Source organism: Triplophysa rosa, linkage group LG2 (assembly GCF_024868665.1).
Source record: "Triplophysa rosa linkage group LG2, Trosa_1v2, whole genome shotgun sequence".
Lineage (NCBI taxonomy): Eukaryota > Metazoa > Chordata > Actinopteri > Cypriniformes > Nemacheilidae > Triplophysa > Triplophysa rosa.
Window position 1 is genome coordinate 20,416,063 of NC_079891.1, and position 26,628 is coordinate 20,442,690.

At 41.0% G+C, this 26,628-nt stretch overlaps 1 protein-coding gene across 1 annotated transcript; it reads left to right on the forward strand.

Moving 5' to 3' along the window:
* Positions 1-2,160: 2,160 nt before the first annotated feature.
* On the forward strand, positions 2,161-15,730 carry eda2r (ectodysplasin A2 receptor). Its single transcript, XM_057324368.1, has 7 exons — positions 2,161-2,276; positions 2,643-2,733; positions 3,920-4,098; positions 4,303-4,391; positions 6,755-6,916; positions 7,325-7,429; positions 14,157-15,730. Exons 2-7 carry the CDS (start codon positions 2,650-2,652, stop codon positions 14,594-14,596), a joined length of 1,059 nt encoding a protein of 352 aa, XP_057180351.1. The 5' UTR covers positions 2,161-2,276; positions 2,643-2,649; the 3' UTR covers positions 14,597-15,730.
* Positions 15,731-26,628: the final 10,898 nt, after the last annotated feature.

Consider the following 26,628-nt stretch of genomic DNA (forward strand, 5'->3'; position numbering starts at 1 on the left):
GATTGTAGAAAAAATTATACCTTGTCTCGCTTCTTCATTGGGTTAATAGTACACATTCCATGCGGTGCCACTTTTTCACCCCTTTACAGAGCCTGTTACTGCAGCTTTTAACCGAAGGTAATGTGGCCTTACAATATGTTCATGCAATATAATGTGAAGAGCTGCAAATTAATATTATTAAATGAACGGGTTGTTATGCAATTTCAATCCTCTAATATTATGTAAGGTCATTGGACTCTATTTCAAAGGTCAATAGGGAGACTCATTATCGCCACCTTGCGTTGATATGAAGGTTGATGCACACGAAAATTTTAATTTAGGGAAGATTGTTGTTGTATCGCCCCTTTGGTTTTATCGTATACACGCGTCTTGACCGAAGTTAACTTCCTACATTTGTAGTAACAATGTTTTGGTGGATTGTTTTCCATTTGTAGCCAGGGGCGGTCCTAGACCATTTGGTGCCCTAGGCGAGCTTGACTGATGGCGCCCCTTCCCCACGAGAAAAGAACTCAAGTCTAAAGAATTGCACATTTATTTAAACAATGATAATACAAACAATATAACAATATGTGCAAAAGAATAAACCTATTCAATAATAAATATACAAAAAATAAACTTAACTTTAACTTTAACAGTAGTGCAACATCTGAGAACAAAAAGTGCACACTAAAGAATCAAAACAAAAAATTAAACTAACAATAAAACATTGTGTGCAAAATTAGATACTGTAAAATGTGATTCATATAACCTATTAATCAAAATAGCTTTTGCCGTTTCATTTTCCGTAGCTGTAACCCGTCGACACACAGCCGAGCCGACCGACCGACTGCGCATCAGTGTGTGCGCTAGCATGTTGTGACCGCTAATTGACAGCTAAAGGTCACGTCAGAATTATCATTTCTTTTACTTAAGTTTAATTTATTTTTTATGTCAAAGTATTGTTGTAGATAGAGGGATGGCAAAAACTGTTGAAAAAAATAAATAGACATTATAATTTTAATTATAATTTTTTTTTCTCGCCCCATATTTGGCGCCCCTCACTAGATTGCGCCCTAGGCAAGTGCCTATGTCGCCTGTAGGAAGGACAGCCACTGTTTCTAGCCGGCACTCACTAAATCCTTGGTGTTTCGAGTCAGACGTGATCACCCAAACGTGTTTTTTCGTCAATTTTAACAATCATGGGTAGTTTAGATGGTTACAGTAAGGTTAGGGTTAGGGTGTGGGTTAGGGTAAAGGTTTCGTAAGACTTGAAACACCAAAGATTTAGTCAAAACCAACAAGCCACGCCCACGGATCTGACTCTAAACACCAAGAATTAAGTGAGTGCCGTTTGTAGCCCTTATCATAGCTTTTCAACAAATATCACAGTTAAAAGGGATACTCCACCCAAAAATGTAAATTCTGTCATGAATTTCTTCCAAACCCGTACGAATATCTTTGTTATGTTAAACACAAAGTAAGATAGGCTATTTGGAAAAATGTTAGCAGTCATTTCTGGGACATCATTGACTACCATAGTAGGAAATTTTAAGTAGTCAAAGGTGCCCTAGAACCGTTTGCTTCCCTAAATTCTTCAAAATATCAAATTTTGTGTTCAACAAAGAAAAAAATAATTGTATGGTACTATGGTAGTCAATGATGTCCCAGAAATGTCAATTGCTATTTTTTTCTCAAATATCTTTGTTTATCCGAACAAAGCAATTTATACAGGTTTGTAACAATTTAAGGGAGAGTAAATGATTAGATAATTTTCATTTTTGGGTCGAGTATCCCTTTAAACCTGTGGTTACAATGGTTTTGGTAAAAAATACCAAATACCTTTCTGTCACTGTATCGCCCTCAGTAGGCGACAGATCATTTAAAAACAAGACAAGCCAGCAGATATAGACTTACGTCTTGGTAGCATAACAAGAGCAATCCATTGAGAAAAATGTTTTGAGAGAAAAGCCGACTCGATTTGACAAGAGCTCGATTCAACAGCAAAGAAACACATTTTCACAAAAATCGCGTTTAAACTGTGTCTGCCTGTAAACAGGCACCAGAGGTCACACATCACGTTAGCTCCGTCACAGCAGCGCGCAACATGTCAGGGCATGTCTGTGTCCCTCAGCGTAGTGCACCCTCCGCTACACCGGGCAAACATGCCAGTGGCGTGAGAACCGTTAACAAATTTAAACACAAGCTGAGTTGGACAGTACTTATCCAAAGGCACGGGAGACGCTTACTTTAATGGGACAGGGATTGAACTGATTGGTGAGAGCTGGCCCTGTTGTAATGTAAGTGTTGATGATGTTGCTGTCCCTGATACATGACTTTACAAATACGAGGCGATTCATGATGTAGGAGGCTATTAAATTCAACGTGCGCCGGTGTGTAATCTTAACAACGCGCCCTATTTCGCTCATATTGAGCACCCCACCTGGATTTTATACCGGGGGAAGATTATTCCCAATAGAATGTTTAACGGGGATATATTTGTATCCGATTGAACCTAAATGTTCTCCATGCGCCGAAACGCTACCTCTTCTGCTCGCTCTTTTGATCTGTTTCTCTGTGTTCTGTAAGTTTCAGAATGAATTGGAGCGAACATTCATCTTTATAATTTAAACGAACGTAAAGCGAACTTTCTTTCTTTCTTTTAGATATGGAATGGATTGCTCAGCAGATGAGTACTATTACAGCGGACAATGCCACAAGTGCCTGCGGTGTCCACCTGGTCAAGAACTGAAAGAGGTGTTTATGATTATTGTGACTTAATTGCGAAGCTTGATGGCTGTGTGAGGAAAGCAACAGCTACACTGTAATATGCATAGTGTACTGTTTTTTAATCTTTGAAGATAAACTATAGACAAAACCTGCCAGGTTGTCAGGTTAGATACTGTTAAATATTTCCAAACAGCTGTCAATTATTTATATGACGTTTAATCATTCCTAAGTAAAGTTTCCAGGTCAATTCATAGAACAGTGGTTCTCAAACTTTTTCATTGGACGGCTCCCTTTGTTTAGAGTGCATTGCTTTGCGGCCCCCCAAATACAGACTTTAATCCTAAACTTAAAATTTTAATTAAACAAAAAAAATCAGATATACAATGCCGGAACATTAATTCTTTTGGTTGGTGGTCTTATTTTTCTAATGTTTGATTGCCTAAAATGTATGATAAATACATTTTGTATGATTCTAAATTTCATAAAATGCCACAAATTGTGTAACCACCTGGATCCATCTTGGGGCCCCCAGTTTGAGAACCACTGTCATAGAACTAAGCTTTGATAATGAAACATTTTGCATGTGAAACTCATGGGACTTAAGTGTTCAGCATTGTTTGGAGTAAAACATTTTAAACTGATTTGATTTGTGGTTTAGTAGCCCGGAAAAAAAAAGAAAATGCAGCATATAAATAAAAAAATTATTTGGTTCAACAGTATTTCTGATGTCATACATTACCAACAGAAGGTTCATAAAAATGAAAATGAGCAGTTTTCCTCTATTTCCTCTTTTTTTTAGATTAAAAATGAAAAGGTTTCCATTAGGTCTGTTTTACGTTGCTTTCATTAAGTGTATTTAAAAGTGTGTCATTGCACCAAAGTCATGTTTGTTGCCAGATTAATACCCAGTAAATGCAGATTTTACAGTATTCTTTAAAAAAAAACACTGTGAAATGCATTAAAGAAAAAAGGCATCAAGTTTAACTCGTGCATCATGACACCTGTGGATGTCTAAAATCTAACATGATTGACCAAAGAAAGACCCAATTAGTTGGACTTGTAAACATGCTGTCATATCACATCTCTGCCACCAGAGGCATGTGCATGACCTTAAATGACTTACAGTCAGGTTTGAAAAGCCGTGTACTAAGACGGTGTCTGACCCAACCTATGAACTTATCACCTTACCGAGTATGTTTTTGTGGGCTTTTAGGACTGCGGTTATGGTGTAGGTGTGTCCGCAGTTTGCGGCGTATGCGATGCTCGCTGGTTCAAGGAGGACTGGGGTTCCCATCCCTGCGCCTTCTGCCAGAACTGCCGTCGGCTCAACAGATATCAAATCAAACGCTGCACACACACAGACAATGCAGTGTGTGGAAACTGCCTACCTGGGTGAGACTCATTCACACAGATGCAAACAAAACAACCTTAATAGAACCTGATATGCAGAGCTTACATCATACATTAATTGGGGCCAACCCACGCACAAAACATAGCGTGCACCTCCCTGATACACACACCCAGATAAATATACACTCACAAATTCGTGTTTGGGATTTCAAATCAAATCCTGTGTTCCCTTGTTGTCATTTGAAGGTTTTACAGCAAAATGCGATTGGATGGATTAGAAGATTTGGAATGCCTTCCGTGTGGCCCCGCCCCCTTCAGAAATGTACAGTGTAGCAGTAAGTAGCACAATAAATGCTCACAAGCTCTCGCTTTCAACATGCACACGTGGTCCATATGTTTCCATCAAACTTCTTTTTTGTTTTCCCTCGTGTTCTCATCCTCTCAACCCTGATTGTACTCTCTTCACTCCTGCACGCTCCCATTCTCATCACCTCTCTTGTGCTCTTAACTCCGCTTCAGCATTAATACTCCCTCTTTTTCTCTGTGTTTTATCTCTCCTCTCTTTATTCTGTCAATGTGATTACGGTGAGGTAAGAAGGGAGATACTTATCCAGCTTGGATCAGTCAATGCCCTCGGAAAGTTCTCAGCATGGACTGAGGGTCTGATCCTCACTGAACCCACGCCGTCATGCATTGACAGAGGTCTTTTAGCATTCTGCTGATCAGACACACTGCCAGCAACAGGAAGAGGGATACGTTCAGAAAGAGAGAGAGTGAAAGGGGACAAAATGAGGCAGCTGCAGTTGTTTTGTAAGAATCAGTGAGTTATGATTCTGGGCTTGTCAGTTGTTGATGTGTGTAGGATTCAGGTTGATTGTGTCTTAAATGTGGACTACATTTCTTCCCAACTTACTTAGACACTCCCCCTCTTTCAATAGCCTTTTGTGTTCAGCAGAACAAATACATGTATTAGGGATGCACCGAAACGAAAATTCTTGGCCGAAGCCGAACATGATGTGAAACACTTAATAATACCGAACACCGAACATGGTTTTTTGCATTTCTTCTATTTATTAAGCCATTTTTTTCACTATTGCACAAACTGAATAGTCAAAATGTGCTTTTTAAAATTTGTCTTGCTTTTCAATAAAATACAATACAACTTAATATAAAATTGAGCAAAACAAAGTAAATTCAAACAAAAAATTGAGCCCTCTCCCTTCATGAATAGCCTATATTAATAAGCCTATAACTGACTGCTAAAAGAATGTAATGTAAGTTACTCTGCACCCCTACAACAAAACACTTCATTAAAAACTGTCATTCAACCTTAGGCCTATAAGCTAAAAATATGAATAAACTAAAACTGTTGGATTATTATAGGCTATATTGCAAAATGATTTGAGAAAAAAAAACATCCAATGCAAGCAATTCTGACTGATGCTGACTGACAACCATATCAGTTCACGTCTCTCCTCCAAACTCCGCCCACAAAAGTTGACTTTTCTCTCAGAAGGTGCGCTTGTGGCCGGGATGCACAGAACATACTTTGACAGGTTGTTTAGTACAGGGAACTGTGTGCACGCGACCACTGTATGATGTCAAAGGATGTCGCGAGCGGCAGGGCTACTGTCAGACAGCCCGCTTCCGTCTGAAGTAAAGTTACCTACCGTTAAAGACGCTTTCATTCGGAAATTACTCCCGTGCGGCAAGTCCCGTGCTGTGTCTTTCTCTGACACTTTAAAATGTTCCACACACACACTGCCAAAATGTTTGCGGCAGTAATAAAACGCACGTGTGTCTCTCTCTCTCTCTTTCTGCGCTGGTTTCTGCTTGATCGTATCCCGAGTCATACCGAACATGCGTTTTTTGCAATTTTCGGTGGCCGAACATTCGGTGCATCCCTAAAATGTATACAGGTTTCGAACAACCTGAGGGTGAGTAAATGATGACAGAATTTTTATTTTTAGGTGAAATATCCCTTTAAGCAACGCACAGTGCTTTTAAGTGATGTCTAACCTTGGTCAGTTGACGTCTTCGCTTTTTATTCAAATGCATTAATAAAGATGTATTGAAAATTTTGTCTTCATTTAGCATAGTTGTACTTGAGGTATAAACTGAAGCTCAGCTTTGAGAAGAATTTAAGGAGGCATGGCAAAAAATTACTCTCAGCACATGTGCAAAGTTTATAAAGATATAGCCCAAGAGAATGGCTACAAAATACTGCTGCGCAAGAGGATCAACAATATTAATGACAGTAAAAATCGTAGTCAGTGTTTGCTTTATTTCCAGTGAGCCTTTGGTTTTTCTGTGCCTTTTTTGTATATTTCATTAAAAACTTGCATTCCCTGATACTCCGTAGTTAGTTTTTGTGCCAAATAATTTTGTCCAATAAACGCCTTAAAGGTTGAAAAGTGTTTTGTCCATTTTGTACCATTCACCTCATATGTTTGCTTTAATCGAACCTGAGGGAGCATTAAAAACAAGTACTGTGCAAATATACCCCAGGACATCACTTTTGGCCACTACTGTATACGTTTTATCAGTTTGTGTGTTCCCTGGAAATCGAACCTGTGACCTCTGCACTTCAATCGCAGTGCTCCATCAAGTGAGCTACAGGAACATAATAGGAGGTTTTCTTCCTTTAAGTTGGTTCTGCTGGTATGTGTGAGTTCTAATAGATTCTGCTGTTCTTCAGGAGGGGAAGGTGTGGCAAAAGTCCAGACTTCAGAAGCTCCTGTCCGAAATGCTTCCTCCATAGTGACTTCTTGTGCAGCAACAGCCGTCCTAACAACCTTCCTGTTTGCCATCGTGTGTGTCACGTACCACACACGCGCTTCACTTAGGAAAACATGTAAACGTATGAACACACATGCTTACAAATATGTAAAAATATCATAGTTCACCCAAAAAATGATCATTTATTCATCCTCTTGTCATTTCAAACCTGTATGACTTTATTTCTTCCGCAGAACACAAAAGAATATATTTTGCAGAATGTTGGTAACCGGACAACGCCGGCACCCATTAACTCCTATTGTATGGCCACAAAACCAATGCAAGTGAATGGGTGCCAGTTAAGAACATTCTTCAAAATATCTTATTTTGTGTTCTGCGGAAGAAAGAAAGTCATACAGGTTTGAAATGACGTGAGGGTGAGAAAATGAGGAAAGAATTTTTATTTTTGGGTGAACTTTCACTTTAAAACGTACACAAATACATATCAAGCTTATTTATAATTTTATACCTTTCGTTCAACTTTTCACAGGCTGTATATCACGAGTTGGCACCCGTCAGCATGACTGTGAAGCAGCCTCCATTCCCATGACTGCAGTACACACAGTGATGCAGGAGGCAGATGTGGACAGATCAGGTGAGAGCGTATATGACAGGCTGTGTATTTGATTACAGCCAATGTGATGTGCAAACGTTTGTCTGCGACCTCTCATTAAACACCACTTTACCAAACATCACTTTCAGAAAAGAAATCCAAGCATCTATTTTAGTTAAACCTCTCAGCATATGCGAACAATATGGTGTCTCTTGTAGGGGTCCAGTGCATGCTGACCAGTAGTGTTAGTAATCATGCAAAAGAAACAGTAAAAACTTAAAGGGATAGTTCACCCAAAAATGAAAATTCTGTCATTTACTTACCCTCACGTTGTTCCAAGACTGTATAAATTATTAAATTCAGTTTTATTTATATAGCGCTTTTCACAGTGTTTCGTTGTTTCAAAGCAGCTTTACAGGAAGAAAGACAAAAATAATCAAAAGTTAGTATTAGTATTAAAATAACAAGGGTTCATCTTTGCTCTTCATTGTTGACTGAGATTGTCTGGGTGGAGCTGGGATGATCAGTTAAAGGGGACATTTCATGACAATCTGACTTTTTCATTGTTTAAGTGCTATAATCGGGTGTCTGGTGCATCTACCAACTCAGAAAACGTGAAAAATGACAATCCAGTAACTTTGTTTACGTGAGCCTATCTCTGCAAGCCTGTGAGAAAATGAGCCGTTCAGATTTCGCTCGCTTTCTGACGTAGGTAGTCGTTCTTATTATGATATGTGAATTAGTTCCGACACCATGGCAAAAGTAAGCAAAGCATGCTAAGTGTTCTGTTGTTGGCTGCACAGAGCAGCAGAGAACACTGTTCCCAGCCTGACAGGAGAGCAATGGATTTATTTTGTTTTCAATGTAAATCCACCAGACTGAACGAGGCAAAGCTGCAAATAAAGACATTGTAAGTACCGTTATTTTTTAAGTAAGACCTAGGGCAACGTAAAAGTAGGTAAAACGTCATTGTGAAACGTTTGTCCATTCACGCAAAGAAAGCAATGTTTGTAAACATTGTAAACAAGGCTTGTAAACACGCAACGGGATTGTCCTGTGTAACATTACTTTCACTTAGAGAAAACGCGATGCGTTTGTCTTGAGTATCTTCACTTATAGAAAGCAGTGTGTATGGTCTGTAAACACGCGATGCGTTTGTCTTGAGTATCTTCACTTATAGAAAGCAGTGTGTATGGTCTGTAAACACGCGATGGGTCTGTCATGGGTACTTTCACTTATAGAAAGTAGTGTTACGGATTGTAAATACGCGACTGGTTTGTCATGTGTGATTTCGCATGTAGAAAACATGACGCCTTTGTTAGGAGTCTGTTCGCTTATAGAAAACAATGTGTTTGGTGTTTAAAGACGGAAACAGCGTTTCTCATTCACTTTATGTGACCCTTCTTTTGTTGATGGAAGCACAGGCTCACAGCCTGCCACTGGCTGCGTTATCTGTTGAAAAGGGGGTGGAGACTATATTCAGAAATGGTGCGTGATGATGAGATGTCCCTTGCAGCATCGGAGGGTGACTTACTGGCATCTGACTCCGACGATTCCTCAGAGCTCCCTCCCTCGGGGGGTCGAGCCCAGGAAGAAGCGGACGTCAAAATGTCAGCCATGCCTTCCCGGGCCGCCGGCATTGGGTTGCAGTGCACCGCACTGCCTCTCCCAACGCTCGCTGCTGGATACATGGTACCTTGGGCGCCCCCAGTGCCGTGTTTTCCCTGAAGTGCATGAGGAACTTAGTAAGACCGGGAACGCCCCCTTTCAGCGCGTCCACGTCAAACTAGTTCCATCGCCCTTTCTTTCCTCGATGGTGGGGCAGCTAGAGGATACGTCGATGTCCCCCAGGGGCTCGATCTAGACTCCCGTCCAAAGCATGTAGGTTTTTTCTGCATCTTAGGTGTCGAGAGCTTACTCTCTCTCCTCTCTCCATGTTATGGCCATCCTGCAGGTCCATCAGGCCAAGGCATTGAGAGAGCTCCACGAGGGTAAGACCGACCCAGCGTGCAGGAATTCTGTGCCGTCACCGACCTCACTCTACGGGCGACCAAGGTGACCGCGCAGGCCCTGGGTCGGGCGATGTCCACACACAGGAGAGACACCTCTGGCTGAACCTAGCACGGATGAGTAATGCCGAGAAAGTCCGCTTTCTCGACGCACCCATCTCACAGGGGGGGGGCTGTTTGGAGATACTGTCGAGCCGCAGTTCTCGACAGTAAAGAAGCAGACAGAGGATATCAAGCATATCCTCCCCCGCCGCGATTCGGCCGCCCTCTGGCCTTCGAGATCCCGTGCACGCCTCTCTGCCGACGCACCCTAACCCCTTGGTCTTCAATGACCTTTCTACGGACGGGGGTCCCTCTCGGGCAGGTCACGAGGCACGTCGTAGTGATGACAGGCGCCTCCTTGCAGGGTTGGGGTGCCGCCTCTGACGGGCACGCAGTGTCGGGGCGATGGACGGGCCCCCTCCTGCTTGGGCATATCAACTGCCTAGAGTTGTTGGATGTGCTACCTGCACTGAAGGGGCTACATCCTCTTGTGCAGGACAAGCACGTGCTGGTCCGGTCGGACAGCACAACTGCCAGGGTGGCGTTCACTCACGGCAGCTAACACGACTCCTCCTGTGGAGTCTTCAGGTGATCAGATCCCTGCGAGCCACACATATCCCAGGCGACCTGAACCAGACAGCCGATGCGCTCTCTCGTCAGTTGACACCTCGCGGAGAGTGGCGACTCCACACCCACGCAGTCCAATTCATTTGGGTACAGTTCGGGCGGGCTCAGGTAGACCTGTTCGCCTCCCTGGACACCACCCATTGCCCGCTAGGGTACTTCCCGTCTGAGGCCCCCCTCGGCACGGATGCTCTAGCACACAGCTGGCCGTGGGACAAGCGGAAGTACGCCTTCCCTCCAGTGAGCCTCATTGCACAGACCCTGTGCAAGGTCAGGGAAGATGAGCATCAAGTGTTACTAGTTGCGCTATACTGGCCCAACCGGACTTGGTTCTTGGAGTTAATGCTCTTGACGACAGCTCCCCCTGGCTGATTCCCCTGATGTAGAACCTGCTTTCCCAGTGGAAGGGCACGTTATGGCATCCCAGGCCAGACCTCTGGAACCTCCATGTCTGGCCCCTGGACGGGACGAGGAGATCCTGATTGGCCTACCCCCTGCGGCGGTTAAGACCTTCACTCAGGCTAGGGCCCTGGCCACTAGGCAGCTATACGCCTGTAAGTGGTGCCTTTTCTCATCCTGGTGCTCTTCTCGAAGAGAAGACCCGCTGAGTTGCTCGATCGGGAACGTGCTGTCCTTCCAGAGACTCGAGAGTAATCTCTCCCCTTCCACACTGAACGTGTATGTAGCCGCCATTGCCGCTCATCACGACCCAGTTGCTGGTAAGTCTCTAGGACAGCACAACCTGATCATTTGGTTCCTAAGGGGCTTGGGAAGGCTACCGCCTCACCCGCGCTCCGTACCCTCTTGCGACCTTGATGCGGTCCTGGAGCCCCTCGGAGATTCTGCTCTTTCTCACCTCACGATGAAGACGGCTCTCCGGATGGCGCTCAAGAGGGTAGCGGACCTACAAGCATTCTCTGTGTCCACAGATTGCCTAGAACTCGGGCCCGGTGATTCTCACGCTATCCTGAGACCCCGGCCCGGCTACGTGCCCAAAGTTCCCACCACTCCCCCTAGACACCAGGTGGTGAACTTACAGGCGCTCCCCACCGGGAAAGAAGACCCAACCCCATCCGTGTTGTGTCCAGTACACGCATTGCACCTCTACTTGGACCACACGCAGAGCCGCAGGAGCTCTGAGCAGCTCTTTGTCTGTTTTGGAGATCAGCAGATGGGAAGGGCTGTCTCAAACAGAGATTGGTGCACTGGATCACGGACGCCGTCACTACGGCGTACCTGTCCTAAGATTGCCCGTGCCCACTGGCAGTGAGAGCTCACTCCACACGGAGTATAGCCTCCTTGTGGGCACTGACTCGAGGCGCCTCTCTGGCAGACATCTGCAGAGCTGCAGGTTGGGCTACACCCAACACCTTCGTGAGGTCCTACAGCCTCCGCGTAAAACCGGTATCAGCTCGAGGCTTGCAGGGCATCAAATAAGACCGGCGGCCGGTAGGGTGTACGCCTATGACAGTACCTTCCCCCCTTTTTTTCTAGGTGGGTCAGCTTACTAATTTAGCCTCTCTTCTTTCCCCACTGGGTGAAGAACAGGCACTCCATCCATCACTAAGCAAGCACCTCCTGCGGACAGGCTGGGCAGAGCAGCCCTGCCCCTTAGGCCTAGTACCAACTGAGTTATCCACAACATAGCTCTAACCGGACCTAGTGCTACTGGACGTTGTAACTCCCCCATCGGGCGGTTCCAGCTGATGTATCCTCATGATTGGTTCCCACCTTGGCAACCCATGACCTTCCCTAGGTGGACCTCCACCTTGCGGTTAACTCCTTCAGTTTGCACATTTCTCTCATGACTTCTCCCTTATATGGCGAGACCATGTTGTTATCTCCACTAAACTCCTCCCTAAGGTAGGAAGTGGTCTCTGTAGCGCATCCCCCATTTGAGGAAGTAGCGCTTACCCAGTGGCCTTACGGTACCGGGCGGCTTCTCGCTGTTAGAGAAACAAGGCTGCCGCCTGTGAGGGCCGAAGGCAGGGGCCTTCCCACCTTTCAAGAAAAGCTCTGGGACCCCCTACCTACCCACTGGTAGGTTACAATTTCGCGGTAGCGCTCACGGCCAGGCCAGTCACCGTCGCTTCGCTAGAGATTGTGACAGGGCACAGCGTTGTGGCGTTTTCCATAGGAACCCCATTTGTCGGCTCGACACAACGTCGAGAGACTGACAGAAAGGGAACGTCTTGGTTACACTCTCCCAATTTAAATCTAGATTTAAAATACATCTTTTCAGCAAAGCATACATATGAGGCATACCAGTATTATCGTCTTGGTTACGGATGTAACCTCAGTTCCCTGATGGAGGGAACGAGATGTTGTGTCCTTTATGCCACAACACGTGCTGCCCGCTGCAGCAGTCGCGTGAGGTTCTCAGGCTCCTCAGAACAAAGGTGAATGAATGCAGCATGCCGTCTCCCTTTTATACCCGGATATCCGGGGGCGGAGTCATGCAAATTTCATTCGCCAATTTCATTGGCCTTTTCTAAAGAAGTCGGAAGCGATAGGTTCTCAAGGACAAACCCCATCTGTTGGCTCGACACAACGTCTCATTCCCTCCATCAGGGAATTGAGGTTACATCCGTAACCAAGACGATAATACTGGTATGCATCATATGTATGCTTTGCTGAAAAGATGTGTTTTAAATCTAGATTTAAATTGGGAGAGTGTGTCTGACCCTCGAATAGTATCAGGAAGGCTATTCCAGAGTTTAGGTGCTACATATGAGAAACCTCCTTTGGTGGATTTAGTTAATCTAGGTACTATCAGAAGTCTGTGGTTTTGTGATCGTAGAGAGGCGTGATGGGTTGTAGCATGATAGCTCTGTTAGATTTTAATGAAGTGATTAGAAGTACTTTATAGTCTATGAAGGCTGTTTTTGTGACATTTGAGATGTGATTTTTAAATGACAGGTTGCTGTCTAATGTAACGCCAAGGTCTTTAACTTTGACCGTTTTCAGATTGGACTCGTTTGCTGCGGTCCGAACTCGAGTGCGATTGTTCCCGGCGCCCCCCGCAGCATTGGTTTGGTTTCACACTCAATTTGATTCTGTCTGAACTGGTGCGTTTGCGTTCGTCTTACGTCATCAAAAATGTGCACGGCATGACAGAAAACAGAATACGATCAATCAATATATTGTGTTTTTATTAATGTGGTGCTATTATGCGCAGCAGAGTAAATTACATTTGGGTTTACTGTATGCGCGTTGCATGCAGACGGCTTTCTGCTGGTTGCAAACAGACTATTTTGAGGAAACTTTACCATTGACCTGCCGCTCTGATTCCACTCGCAACGCAGAAATACGTTGCAGGCTCATTCTTGCTCGAATCCAAGGTAAATCATCAACACTATCATCTCTTACATGTGTTTTATTGAAGGAAATACATCGTAACTAATCGGCTTAAACGCATGTGCAGGTCACTTTACTTCCTCATGAAGTGCGCACCCGGGTCCGCGTTGCTTTCATGTTCGTGCGAACCACGCCACAGTTCGAGAGCAACTGAACTCAGACCACCTCCTTCAGGTAGTCTTGGGTTCGATAGCCAGGTGCGCACCCGGGGTTTGCTTGACATCTTTCACATTAGCGATTTTTCATGCGAACCGTGCCCCTTTCCGAACTAAGCTTCAAGTGTGAAAGCCACCTATATTTGCTGAGGTAACAGTGCATCCTTCTATTTGCAAGTTGTAATCTGTAATATTCTTCTTACAGGTATTTAGTCTGATAAGTAATATCACTGCCTTATCTGAATTTAGCAGAAGAAATTTATTAGTCATCCAATGTTTTATGTCCTGAACGCACTCTTCCAGTTTTGTTAAAAAAATGATATAGAAGATATTTGGAAGAATGTTTGCATCCAAACAGTTCTGGGGCACCATTGACTAGTAGGAAAAAATCTACTATGGTTGTCAATGGTGCATCAAAACGGGTTTCTTTCCCACATTTTTGAAAATATCTTCTTTTGTGTTATTCACAACAATGAATTGTATACAGGTTAGGTCTGTGTGTAGGCCTATCTGTTAATAAATTGGATTTATGCCATATTAAACACACATCCATGCATTTACAATAGTTTGTGTCATCCTCAGGTTCTTGGCTGCCATTGGAGAACCCTCGCACACTTAAAACCATCACCTTTAATCCTCGCCCTTACGGACGCCAGGCTCAAGCAGGACTTGCGGCAGGAGTCATCTCACAGGCGACGGAATCACCTGATCTTTCTTCTTCAGACTCTGACCTCTCCAACCAGCATGTCATTCTTACCCTGGTAGGAGGACAGTCTACACCGGAGCCCTGCTGCGCTGCTGAACAGCGGACAGGCTGGGGGCTGCATGCTCCAGTAGAGTGCACTGAACTGGACCTTCAACACCTCTCCAATACCCCGGAGTTCCAGGCATTCAGGCCCTCAGGCATCATACACACAAATAGCCCTCTATGTCCGGGCTCGGATTCCACTGTGCCCTCTTTGCTGATGCTCTGGGACATAGAGCAGGAGAGAGGGAGGGAGCGTGGAAAAGGAGATTGTTAAAAGGACGGGAAGTCACTACTGACACTGACAGATGCAACATATATAATTATCACCACAAACTTGTTATCTATATGTGGAATTCATCTGGTAAGTTTAAAAATGTACAACCTTTGTGACTAGAAATGTATGTGTTGATACTCTTGTAGGTGCTGTCAGTGATGTGTCTGAGACGGCTTTCTGTGTGAAACTATGTGGAAAAAGGCAAACCTTTTGTTTTCTGTAGACAAGCTGAAATGATTCTTGTTTAGCCTTGTTTTAGACAATTTAGAAAGTTTCACATTTCATTCACATTTGATTGATAATTCAATCATTTCAGTGTTTTAATTGAAAAAAATAATGCATTAAAGGCTGATTGTAAGTCTTTAATGTTTTATAAAAAGGGCTGCAAATGGATTGTATCTTCCTGAAGTTCAAAACTGCCTATTTGAACAAAAAGGCGACTATCATTGCACATCAATGATGCGAGTCATATTTTGCATTGTTTGGTGAGTTTGAACGTGTCTACTACTTTCCACATTCTTACGAAGCTTCTATCAGCTCAAGAGACTTGTTTTTGCTTATCACTGGATTTATGGCTAACGCTACTTTTTGTACCTCAGCGACCACTTGTCAGTGTTTAGTCAAAACATGATTTAGTGTTTACTTTGACTTGTCCAAGATTGGTGGGTAGTGCTGTCAAAGCCAACCCAGAAGTCTATGCCACATTATTGTACCTGGGCATTTCTCTACTACTAAAGATCAACTAAACACGAATAAACTACTCATTTATCGTACATTAATGGAATAAATTTGAATGTAATGACATGTCTATAGAAAACGATGCTGGGGATGGGAATTTTGGCACAGAATAGCCATACCTATCACAGGTTGCTATGTGACCCTGCAATCCACTGTAAATAATGATCTGCTGCCTCGAGGCTTTAGGTTTTAGATGTGGCTGACTGGATTAGCAAAATTAGCTAGCTATCAAATGAATCAAGTCACAACATGCAATATCGAGGTTTGCTTTGAAGCTTCATCTCATTCTGCATTTACAGATTCCACGTTAATATCTTCTTTTTAATTTCTTTGTTGTAAACTGCAAATCTTCAAAAAAACAAGTTGCAGAAGTTTTTTAACTAGTTCTAAATTGAAATGTAATGTGTGTAGTATGTTTTAAGCTTCCTGTCATTGCTGAGGGGAAACTTTACTTTCACTTATGTTTATCATATGACAAGTGTGTACAGTATGCAAAAAATCAATTAGATATTCCAGTCTATTTTAATCTTATTGTGCGATGGCACAAAACTCGTGAATTATTTTGGCAATAGGACGGTGCACAGCTCCAGTGTCACATTGCCAAAATAATTTACACGTTTTCTGTAGTGTTAAATGCACAAAATATTTTTCTGAGGTCTCTAAGATTCAGTATTTTGACAGGCTTTAAGTTTCACAGTATTTATGCAATTGATATACAAAGCCACTGGTTCATGAGACGAGGTACATAACCACCAACATAAATAGCGCAGAAGACATTGTTTTCGATACTCTCCAAAACATAATTTCATCTCATAACAACCAAATCAAATAACAGCATGCGCAAACTTGTCGTTGAAGACATACATTACGATGCTTTGAAGAAGCAGTAATTAGCCTCAGGACTAGGACTTGGAGATGTATTGTAGATGCTAGTAGGAATTAAGACATCAAGCGTTACCGCATGGGCTGACGCCAGCACACCTTTAGCCAGCAAGTGTGTCTGTAAATACACGCAGATGTTTCTGAAGTGATTTTTGTGGAGAGATGCGGGTGGGATAACACAGACAGCACAAATGAAACAGTTACTGTATTACATAATCTGCAGAGAAACTGTCCAAAGGAACACATGTAGGGCCCTCAGAGTGGCACGGCATCAACCATCATTAGTAGGTGTTTGGTTTATTTCAATAAAAGTTCACACCAACTGGCTCTAAAGGCCTTCCAGAAAGACTATTTAAAAAAGACACACGCAGGACACTTTCCACAAGTTATTCTGTGAAACAATCCCATTGTTTACTTCATAGGCTTTGATCTTGAAACTGTTAACATAAATTAGATAAAATAATGCAACAAATAATCATTCAGATATCATATAACCACCTCTTTGTGCGGAAGAAAATCATTGTAATACATTTCCTCCCATTTCTCATTGTACTCTAGTAATGTTATAGTGAATTTCGAAACACTGCAGTCTGTCAGTCTTATTCTTCTAGTAGATTCAGAGTTGGCATTCAGGTTGCTGGGAATGGAGCATTGCAATGACCTCTTCAAAATGGACTGCATCCAAAAAGGCATTTAAAGCAATTGTTCCTCTCTTTTGCATCTTAGATAAATGTTGCTTTATCATTTGTGAAACTAATTTAAAAGCTTAATATTATAGCATTAATTTGGGACATTTTGTACTGTAAAAGGGTGCTCTTTTTGTACATTTTTGAATGTGTGTCACCACCCTCTTGTAGAAGTCTGCTTTGTTGTTTTATTTTGTTATGTTAATTGTTAAGTGATTATCATTGTGTTAAAAACAATGTGTTGAATGTAATATATTGTATATCAGAGTTTTATTTTTTTTAATGTTTTTCATCAGTGTTAAGTGTGGCATACTACTCTTGTATTTTAGCAAAACAATTTTTTTTACAGATTTTTGCTAAATAAATGCATAGTCTGTTCTTTTTCAAGAAAGTAAATCGTGAACAGTATTCTAGATTTAGGAAATGCAATGGTGCAATTGTTGTTTGTGTTCTGAAAAAGAAAATAAATGAAAATAAATAAGTTTGTGTTAATGTCACATTAATTTGTATTTTCATTGTGTTGATTTAGTTTGGATCAACACATTCAGGATAAATGTGTGTAGCTAATTGAATAAGCTAATGCATATTACATTTAGTAAAACAATTAACTATATAACATGATTTTTCCAGATTTCTAAAAAATAAAATGTCAGATCTTTTATACCAAGAGGATTTACTAAAAGGGCAACTCTTGCAAAAGATGTGATTGCCATCTACTGTTCATTTGTGATTATTGAAGGACTGTCTGTATTTAACTGCACATCCACAATCCATGTGTCATGTGATTTTTTTATTTGCACATCTATTCATATTTGACAAGATAAGGGATCCAGGATCAGCAAAATAATATACGGTATAATATAGCATTATAATGATATCTCCCATATACACATTTTGAAACGTAAATCTGTGATGTTAAAGGGACAGTTCACCCAAAAATGAAAATTATGTCATCATTTACTCACTCTCTTGTCATTTCAAACCTGTATGACTTTCTTTCTTCCGCAGAAAACAAAACAAGATATTTTGAAGAATGTTGTCAACTGGACCCGATTCACTTGCATTGGTTTTGTGCCCATATAGAGGAGTGAATGGGGGCCAGTGCTGTTCGGTTAACAACATTCTTCAAAATATCTCCTTTTGTGTTCTGCATTAGAAATAAAGTCAAGAAGGTTTGAAATAACAAAAGGGTGAGTAAATGATGACAGAATTTGATCAATGATCACTTTAATCAGATGGCAGTCGATAGAAAGTTATGTATCTATGCCAGCAATATTTTAAGGAGAATATCTACAAGCAATCTCAGAAATTTCAATACTCTCATAGTTGCGGTGGAAAACAGAAAGAGAGCGTGCAGGTGGCCTGTAGGAATCAATATACTCAGCGGATGCAAAAGAGAGTGTGCAGAGCCCCCAGCTGGGCTGCGGGTTCAATTGCAGACAGTTTTGTAGAAACCCTTGGTTGTTGACACAGTACTTTAAAGAGAAACTGGACTGGTACAGTAACAAGCAAATCTTTCCCTCTAGTTCATTACACAACATTCAGTTGTGATGGGGGATAATATCAGCCCATAGGAAAGAAAACTCCAATTAAAAACCACAAATGAGATTAGTTTGTTTCCCCTGGACAGCAACATGATTAAATGGAAAGCAAATGGAGACTTTTTTCTTGTCTCCTCCTGAGAAGATTCTCCTGAGAAATTAACCCCTGGTAAGTTTTCATGTCCTAGAGCTTAACATCCTAGAGCTTCAGAAAACATTTTAACATCCTGCTTCAGAAAACATTTTAACAATGTCCCTGGCTTGCCAAGACAACATCTATAGATCAAAAGTCAAAGATTTTAACATGCACTAATTTTTCAGCAAATTCTTCCAAATTATCAGAACTCTTTCTACTTCCATCTTAACTCTTAGCATCTGTCCCAAGTTTGTTACAATTGGGTTTGTTCATTTCTGACCCAACACTGGTCGAATTTAACTTTAATTTTATTATTATTCATTTTATGAGAAACATCTCAGAAAAACTTTAAACTTAATTGAAAACATTAAGCTATAAACCTCTGTTTGTCCTTTGCATCACATACATAATGAACGTATTTAGCAGAGTTACGTTCTGTCAGACACAGTTTATCTCACATTTGTCCAGTACAGCATTAGATGGTTCAGTTATTCGTTTTTTCTCTGTCCTTTTTCTCCTTGCCTAGAGAGCATCTTGAGTGAAAAATCAGTATTACATATATTTTCAAGTATACACTCTTGCTACAAAAGGTTCCTAACAGTGATGCCACAGAAGAATCATTTTTGCTTCCCAAATAACCATTTCTTTCTTACTTTTAATGGTCTGAAGAACCTTTTGTGAAACAGAAAGGTTCTTTGGATGTCAAAGCTTTACCATTCAGCAAAAAAATGGTTCTTTTATGGCACTGTGAAGCATATTTTTTAGGAGTATGTACATATAATGTACAGGATAAAGCAAAGTTGAAGTTTTAAGTTTCTGCTTGGGGAAAGAAACTAATTTTTGATTTGGTGAAAAAAATTGGACATTAAAAAAGTTTAATGTTTGATATAATTTATGATCACATAGATATTAAATGACAAAACTAATATCATTTAAATAATCAGGTTCATCTTAACAAGCTTTTTACCTACAAATAACACCCTAGAAATATCATGGATGGATCAATATCATGGATGGAGTTACATTTTGTAGATTTGTTTGTATAAAAGATCAAAAGGAGAAACAATGCAGATTTATTTTTACAGCCTTCTTTGCTCATATTTACCAAGGGTGCCAATATTAGTGGAGGGCACTGTATATCAATATTTTCCAAAAGTTTACTTAACTAGACCCACAAGGATTTCTCAAACTGCAACAGTGTACAGTATAGGTCTACATTTGCAACAATTGTAAATGTGACATATAGAGGTGCAGAAATAAGATTATTTAAGCAATAAAGCATCTTAAATAAATGTGTAATTGTATCATTTACATCAGGGCTCGACATTAACGCTTGTCCGGGACAAGTGGATGTTTCATGGGTAAGTGAGAGAGATTTTTACTTGCCCAACAGGACAAGTAACTTGAAAAAAAAATAACAACAGTGCGATATACATTTAGAATAATAAGAATAGTTGCAATGAACAGAGCAGCGTGTTTGTGTGAAGTGCGTTTGTCGTGGTTGTGCTTGTTTGTGTGTGACAATAATGAATAGCGCACAGCACCAAGTCCATGTACGTTAACTAGATGCGGAATCCTGTTATTTAAATATCATCTGGCTGTTCTGCGTGTGTGAATTATGTGCACAGTTTAACATACAACATGAGTGGTCGAGGATTTAGCTCTGTCTGCAGACTCTGCACTGTATGAGGATATGAACACATGAACTTCATCTCCAGAGTGAAGCTATCTGCAAAAACACAAAACTCAAGCGTCTTCCTGAAGACCCGTCAAAATAAAAGTCCCGTTAAAGTAAACACTACCAGTGTAATGTACAGTAGTGTACATGTACTATATAGTATTTGCTATTGAAAATGGTAGTGCCCTTGTAGTAAATTGATTAACTATAGTTACACTATAGTAAAAAAATAAAAACACAGAACTTAGAAAAATTAAAACATTTTAGGTAAATTAAAAATGATTTGACCCTAATTTATCCATCTGTATGTAACATTAATGTCATTTGTCATTTACCTGCCTATTTATGATGACCTGCACTTACACATTTTTGATGACAACAGACGATTTACTTGTGCTACTGTTTGGCCTGTGCTACCAAACTTTAAACCTCTGTAGCACCACACCAGTGCTATGTGCAAAAAAAAGCTTAGTGACAGAAGCTTCCAGTGCACATACAGGTTAAAAAAGTGACAAGGCACGGGTAACAAAACGTTAAAAAAAAAAATACGTGAGTGACAATACACATTTGACAGAAATGACAATATTAGACAAAAGGACAATAGGCAGTATATTGGATGTACAGATGTGCTATATACAAATTATACTGTTATATACAAGTTATGCAGGGGAATGTGGATAGCTGAATATTATATCAACAACATATGTATGATAAATATGAGTATATAGTTGTGTATTGCACGTGTTTTTATTGCACAGTAGAACATTGAACTGTTCAAGAGGTAGATGGCCTGAGGGAAGAAACTTTTCCTATGTCTGGCTGTTTTGGTGCTCAGAGCTCTGTAGCGCCGACCAGACGGCAGCAGTTCAAAAAGAAAGTGTGCGGGGTGTGAGGGGTCCAGAGTGATTTTGCGAGTTCTTTTACTCACTCTGGATGAGTACAGTACATTCTAACAAAAAGAGAGATTAGAAATACTGCAGCCTGTGGTGTCACTGAGCTGTCTGAAAAGCAAAACTTCATTAAAAGGCCATTTTTGGAAGTCAATCTTGAAAATATTCCAATAAGTGATAGATTCCTTTCTCTCAGGGATTTGTCTGTCAGTTACTCCAGGGGAGACACAGCCTGCCAACTAAGTGGGACTTAAAACAAAGAGCTCCTGTCATGGTAACTAGAAATATCATTGCCAAAATAAATAGTTGCTTTGTGTTAAGTGCTCTTTAACAGGTTCTCTAATAATATAAAATCCTTGTGGAAGAAATACTTGTCTCCTGTTTTTAATGAGTCAAGGGTCAATCGAAACGAGTCAAGAGCAGAGTCAAGAAGTAGGTCAGGAAGAGAAGGCAAGTAACAGATGCTTTTGTAATTATAGACTGCAAAGATCCCAAGAATTGTAGCATTGAAGAGATTCATTAAATTAGATTTAAATTAGTACTGATATTTTATATATGTGGTGATGCGACCAACCAGTCTAGTTATTAGTGAGGAAATGGTACGTTCCATGGGTATAAAATCGAGACTGAACCGGTGTTCGGCATCTAACTACACGCGTGCACCGTGCTGTATGTTCAGGAGTGTGGCTGGGGAGTTCTGCAGGCACGTTGAACGACTGTTTACTTTTGTGGGCTGTTAACTTATACGCGCCGAGTGGTGTGAGTCATTATCCGCAGTGACTCCGGGGGACTGGAGGTGTTGCAGCAGGCTTTGATAGGCGCTATTTGGGTTTTGTGGCCCTCCCTTTTGAGCAATAGAGGGTATGCCAGAGTCGGCGCCACGAGGGGGCACTAGGGGGCATGGCCCGGCCACTTCAGTCACTGTGCCCCAGAGGCGTATTAAGACCTCATGGTGCCCCTGGGCAACAGCCCCAGAGGTGCCCCCCCATCAACCCACACGCAAGAATCCACTCATTAAAAGATTTATATATTAAAAGATTTTATAAGAATGAAACTCAGCAATTTACAATATACTATTTTACAAGAATTATACATTAACATGACACTTTTGTAGAATATAACACAAAAACAACTCTTTTCCATTAAGTATTTTTAACAATTAGGCCTACTGTAGTTAAGGGGCACCTGCTTTCTGTTGTAATGTTACATTTCAGGTTTTGATGTAGTTTAAAAAAATCACTAACATTTTTTTAACAGGTGTAAATGTTGTGCGTGCCACAAAATGGGGGTACAGGGACACACACACACACACACACACACACTATAGTTTGCATGTATGTATTCACATTAGGGGGACAATGGAACAATGTACAGATTTTCAGGACATTGGGACTTTAATTCACCAAAGTGGCATTCACCAGATTACAATGTATAGCAAGGTTATTCATAAAAATAACATGAAACGTTATTGTTACTATTTTAACTGCTATACAGCTATTCAAACGCTCTATTTAAGCACAGTATGTGTATATTCTTCTTACTAAACGATCACATAAGTACTAAGATAAAAGTGTACTCCACTAAAAAGGACACATATGAATATGAATTGATTGCTATAGTGATGACACCGACCGTTCTTCACTTTCACTTTAAAACCCAGGTTTGGATCTTCAATAGTGGCCTTACCTCCACGTACTATTATTAGCATACATTATCGGCACTATAACATCTTATTTCTGACGCATGCCATGTATATATACCTTTATTAATCAGTGCTAATCCCCGCATTTTTAGTCTCCGCTACAACAATGCGCTCTGCATCGTTCCCGCTTCCATCTGTTTGAAGATTAAAGTGTAGGCTACACGAAAGACGACTCGCCTCATAACAGTTACTTGTGATTGGCTGAATGTTAATTCACTCAAATCTATGTAACTAACCAGATAACATGGGCGGAGGTGTGTCGAAAAAGTACGGAGGACAGAACCATTTTTATCTGAAAGTGGGGGTATTCCCGCACATGGTGCCACGCCCATTTAGCGCAGATGCGTGACTTAAGTCTTAAAAAACAAGTTCTTATGTACATTTATAAAAAATATATATTTTGTATTGCGGGTTTATTTGGTGCCCCTAAAGTCTTGGTGCCCCTGGGCACTTGCCCAATTGCCCATATGGTTAATCCGCCTCTGCTGTGCCCCCTCACTTTTTAAAATGAAAAAAAGGCAATATCATTAAAAACATTTGGAGAATGAATTTGGTTTACATTTATTAAAGAAACAACAAGAGCAGAGGGTAAAAAATAATGTATTTATTCGTTAACAGAATTTAAAGACATTGTCTTGTGCTGTACTTTCATGCGTTGTTAAAAACACAAGTTAAAGGGCTGCTTGCGTCCAGCGGCAACGTTTCTGTATACATTGCTTTACAAGAAACGGGTATTATTATGCAGACGGTGACAAGTGGAGATACAGGCTGTCTATCAGAAAGCAAGAGCTCGCTCTTTAGTGTTGTTATATTGATGCGATCGTTTTGTAGACATAAAGCTCCACTGGGGAACAGTCCCCTACTTTTTCTGTCACTTTTTCTTTAAAGCCTGCTTTTGACATTTTTCTATATATTTTTTTCTATATATGCGTCTAAATTAATAATCTAACTTCCGATGAATTTATGTTGGCTATGATCGGTGTATTTCCAGTTCTTTTTGTCAAAACGTCATACAACATTTGCTCTCCTCCAAGTTGATATTAAAAAATTAGCCTTTCAGTTTCAGTGTCTTTCATACAGTGTCTTTCATCTCTTTTCGTTCAGTTCAATTTATTAGCTTTGAAAAAGCTATGCGTAATATGAAATGCTGTCCTCGAAATGGACATTTAGAATTGTTAAACTTCAAAACGGCAGGGCGCACTGGATGAAAAGCTTTGTGTCTACAACTCGCAGGTATTGCGCACCCATAGGCAGGATTTAACTAGATTTTTTATTGTGTTATAGTTAAAAATGTCTGGCTCTCAATGAAAAAGGCAATGCGCGGCTGACGTGTGCGGACATGGATTTCTTCGTGCACTCGTTATGTGCGAATGTGCCGCTTTTACAAGTATGATTTGGTTAGCCTACCACGTTGCATATAGATCAGGTTTTCCGCGATTATCTCTGATAAAAAAGTAAATTGGTAAAACTTAAATTTGAGAAGAAAACTGGGGCATGGCGGAGTGCCGCTTCTTAACAAAGAGCCGCACACTGAAACAGAACAGAGCGAGACCTCAGCCTGTGCCGTGTCTCAACCTTGTCCAACCTGTCAGATTTTCCTAGTGCAGGGCAAAATTTAGGATATAATCTAAACCAGATCGACAAAATAAACAGGTAGGATGATTTTACAATGCAAAATACCCTGTCAGATAGTCCTACCAGTTTAAAATGAACACATTAAATAAATTTACATCGTAAATACCCTGTCAGATTATCCTACCAGAATAAAAGAAACATGATTAATTTTCAGCGCAATACCCTATAATTGTACTACCAGTACTAAATAAATATGTAGACCTAGAATGATTTAACAACTAAAATACACAATCAGATTCCCGTAGCAGTATAAAATAAACAAGCATGATTTTATAGCGCAAGAAAATGACGTAACATTGATGTGCGCATGCCTGGTAGTGGTAGGATAATCTGACGGGTAGAATGACATTTCGGTACACTATCCGCTTCTAAACCCTGGCCCCCCCCACTAAACATAGCAGCCCCCTCACTTTGTGCACTCTGGCGCCGACTCTGTTGTGCGTATTAGATGTTTTTTTGGTATGACAGCTGAACTTCAAGGAATTTAAACAGGAGCATCATTTAAAACATGCATTCATAATATAGTGCAGCACTTCGTATAACGATTGGCTCATAATCATAATGAATGAAGTACGCGGGGCTGATTTAAACACATATGAACCGCTCTCGTGATACCATATGCGAATTGCTCTGCGCACCACGCGCGTGAGGTTAAACACATCTTATCAACCTCAAACCGAACATTACGATGGATTCTATTGTGCTGAGAAAGATCGCTTTGTTTATGTTTTCTTAAAAGCAGTCACAGTGTAATGATGATAGCGTGCTCGGGTGCGGATGGTAATGTACAGTGTAAGAGCAGGATCAGGGGCGGAGTGGGGACAATCGCGCTCCGGCATGTTTCAGGGCACGCTAGAGATACGGGCTCTCCAATGCTTTAGTTTGTTCGTCTGTTAACTTATCAGAGATGCAGAACACCACACAACAACTTTTCGGTATTGCACCAGGCACAGTCATCGTGATCATTACAAAGCGCTAAGGCCAAGCGCCTGACAAGGTCTACACACGTTCGTTCGAATAAACGGATATGACGTATTTGTGGGCGTTCCCAGTAATGCACACGCTCGTCCACACCCACTAATTAACATGTAATTTGCATGACTGTGAACAAGAAAAATAAAATGAAAACGAAGACGAAAACGAAAATGAAAACGAAAATGAAATAAAAGAGAAGAGAAAATAAAATAAAATGAAAATCAAAGTTTACATTTTAATTTGAATTGTGTCAGTATTGTTGCGTGAACATTAATAAAACCTTTGTAAAAATGTTTTTACAATTTATTTTTCACATTTGCCTTTTCATTTTCATATTGTCAGTCTTGCCTCGAGATTTTAGTGAAAATGAAATGTCAAATCACCAATTGTATTTTCTTTTTCAATTTGACAGGGACAACGCATTGTCAGCGTAAAAATGAAAATGAAAATAAAATAATTTCTTTTTATTTTTCATTTTGGCACATATTGTGCATGCAGTTGTGTATAATGAAATTGCTAATCTGGTTTTCATTTTCATCGTTTAATTTATTTATTTAAATTTGGCAGGATTTGCCTCCCATATTGGAGTAGCATCTCAGGATTCTTTGAGCGTCATCTCTGACCTTGTTTTGGTGCATTTATATTCCTCCACAAGGCTTGAAATGGGAAGAGAGAGAGCTCAATTCCCGTACAGCCCTGTGTTGTTAAGGCATCTTGGTAGCCCAAGCCATTTCCTCACTTGTGTACTCACCTATCTCTCCAGGTTATTGGAGTGAGACTCATACATTGAAATTGGCCACATCAGGCGTGGCAACAAGCCAAATTCGAAGCACCAGAGTTTCAGCTTCCCGGGAAGAGCTGTATTATTGATTTTCTTGAGTCCACTGGCTGTCTCTTGCCTGAGTTGTTCCACCTGTTCGGCATCTTTAAGGTCTGCAGTGTATCACCGTCCAAGGATTTGATGGGCTTTTCCGTGACCGTTGGTATGGGCTCACCCTTTATACAGAACCTGTCATTTGTAAGCCTGCCCTTGACAATAGAAATGCTGCGGGATTTGCTTGGTTTGACCTCCATTTGTGCCCAACTAATGTTCTCCTGGAGCTTATCCAGCAGCCGCTTTGTACATGCTTTTTTGTTGTGATGGTTGTCATGTCATCCATGTATGTCGT

Excerpts from the sequence above, each read along its gene's own strand:
- eda2r (XM_057324368.1), top strand. The coding sequence starts at position 2,650 with ATGGATTGCTCAGCAGATGAGTACTATTACAGCGGACAATGCCACAAG. Across the intron at positions 4,392-6,754 it reads CAGAAATGTACAGTGTAGCA|GAGGGGAAGGTGTGGCAAAA; the intron begins GTAAGTAGCACA and ends GCTGTTCTTCAG. Across the intron at positions 6,917-7,324 it reads ACTTAGGAAAACATGTAAAC|GCTGTATATCACGAGTTGGC; the intron begins GTATGAACACAC and ends AACTTTTCACAG.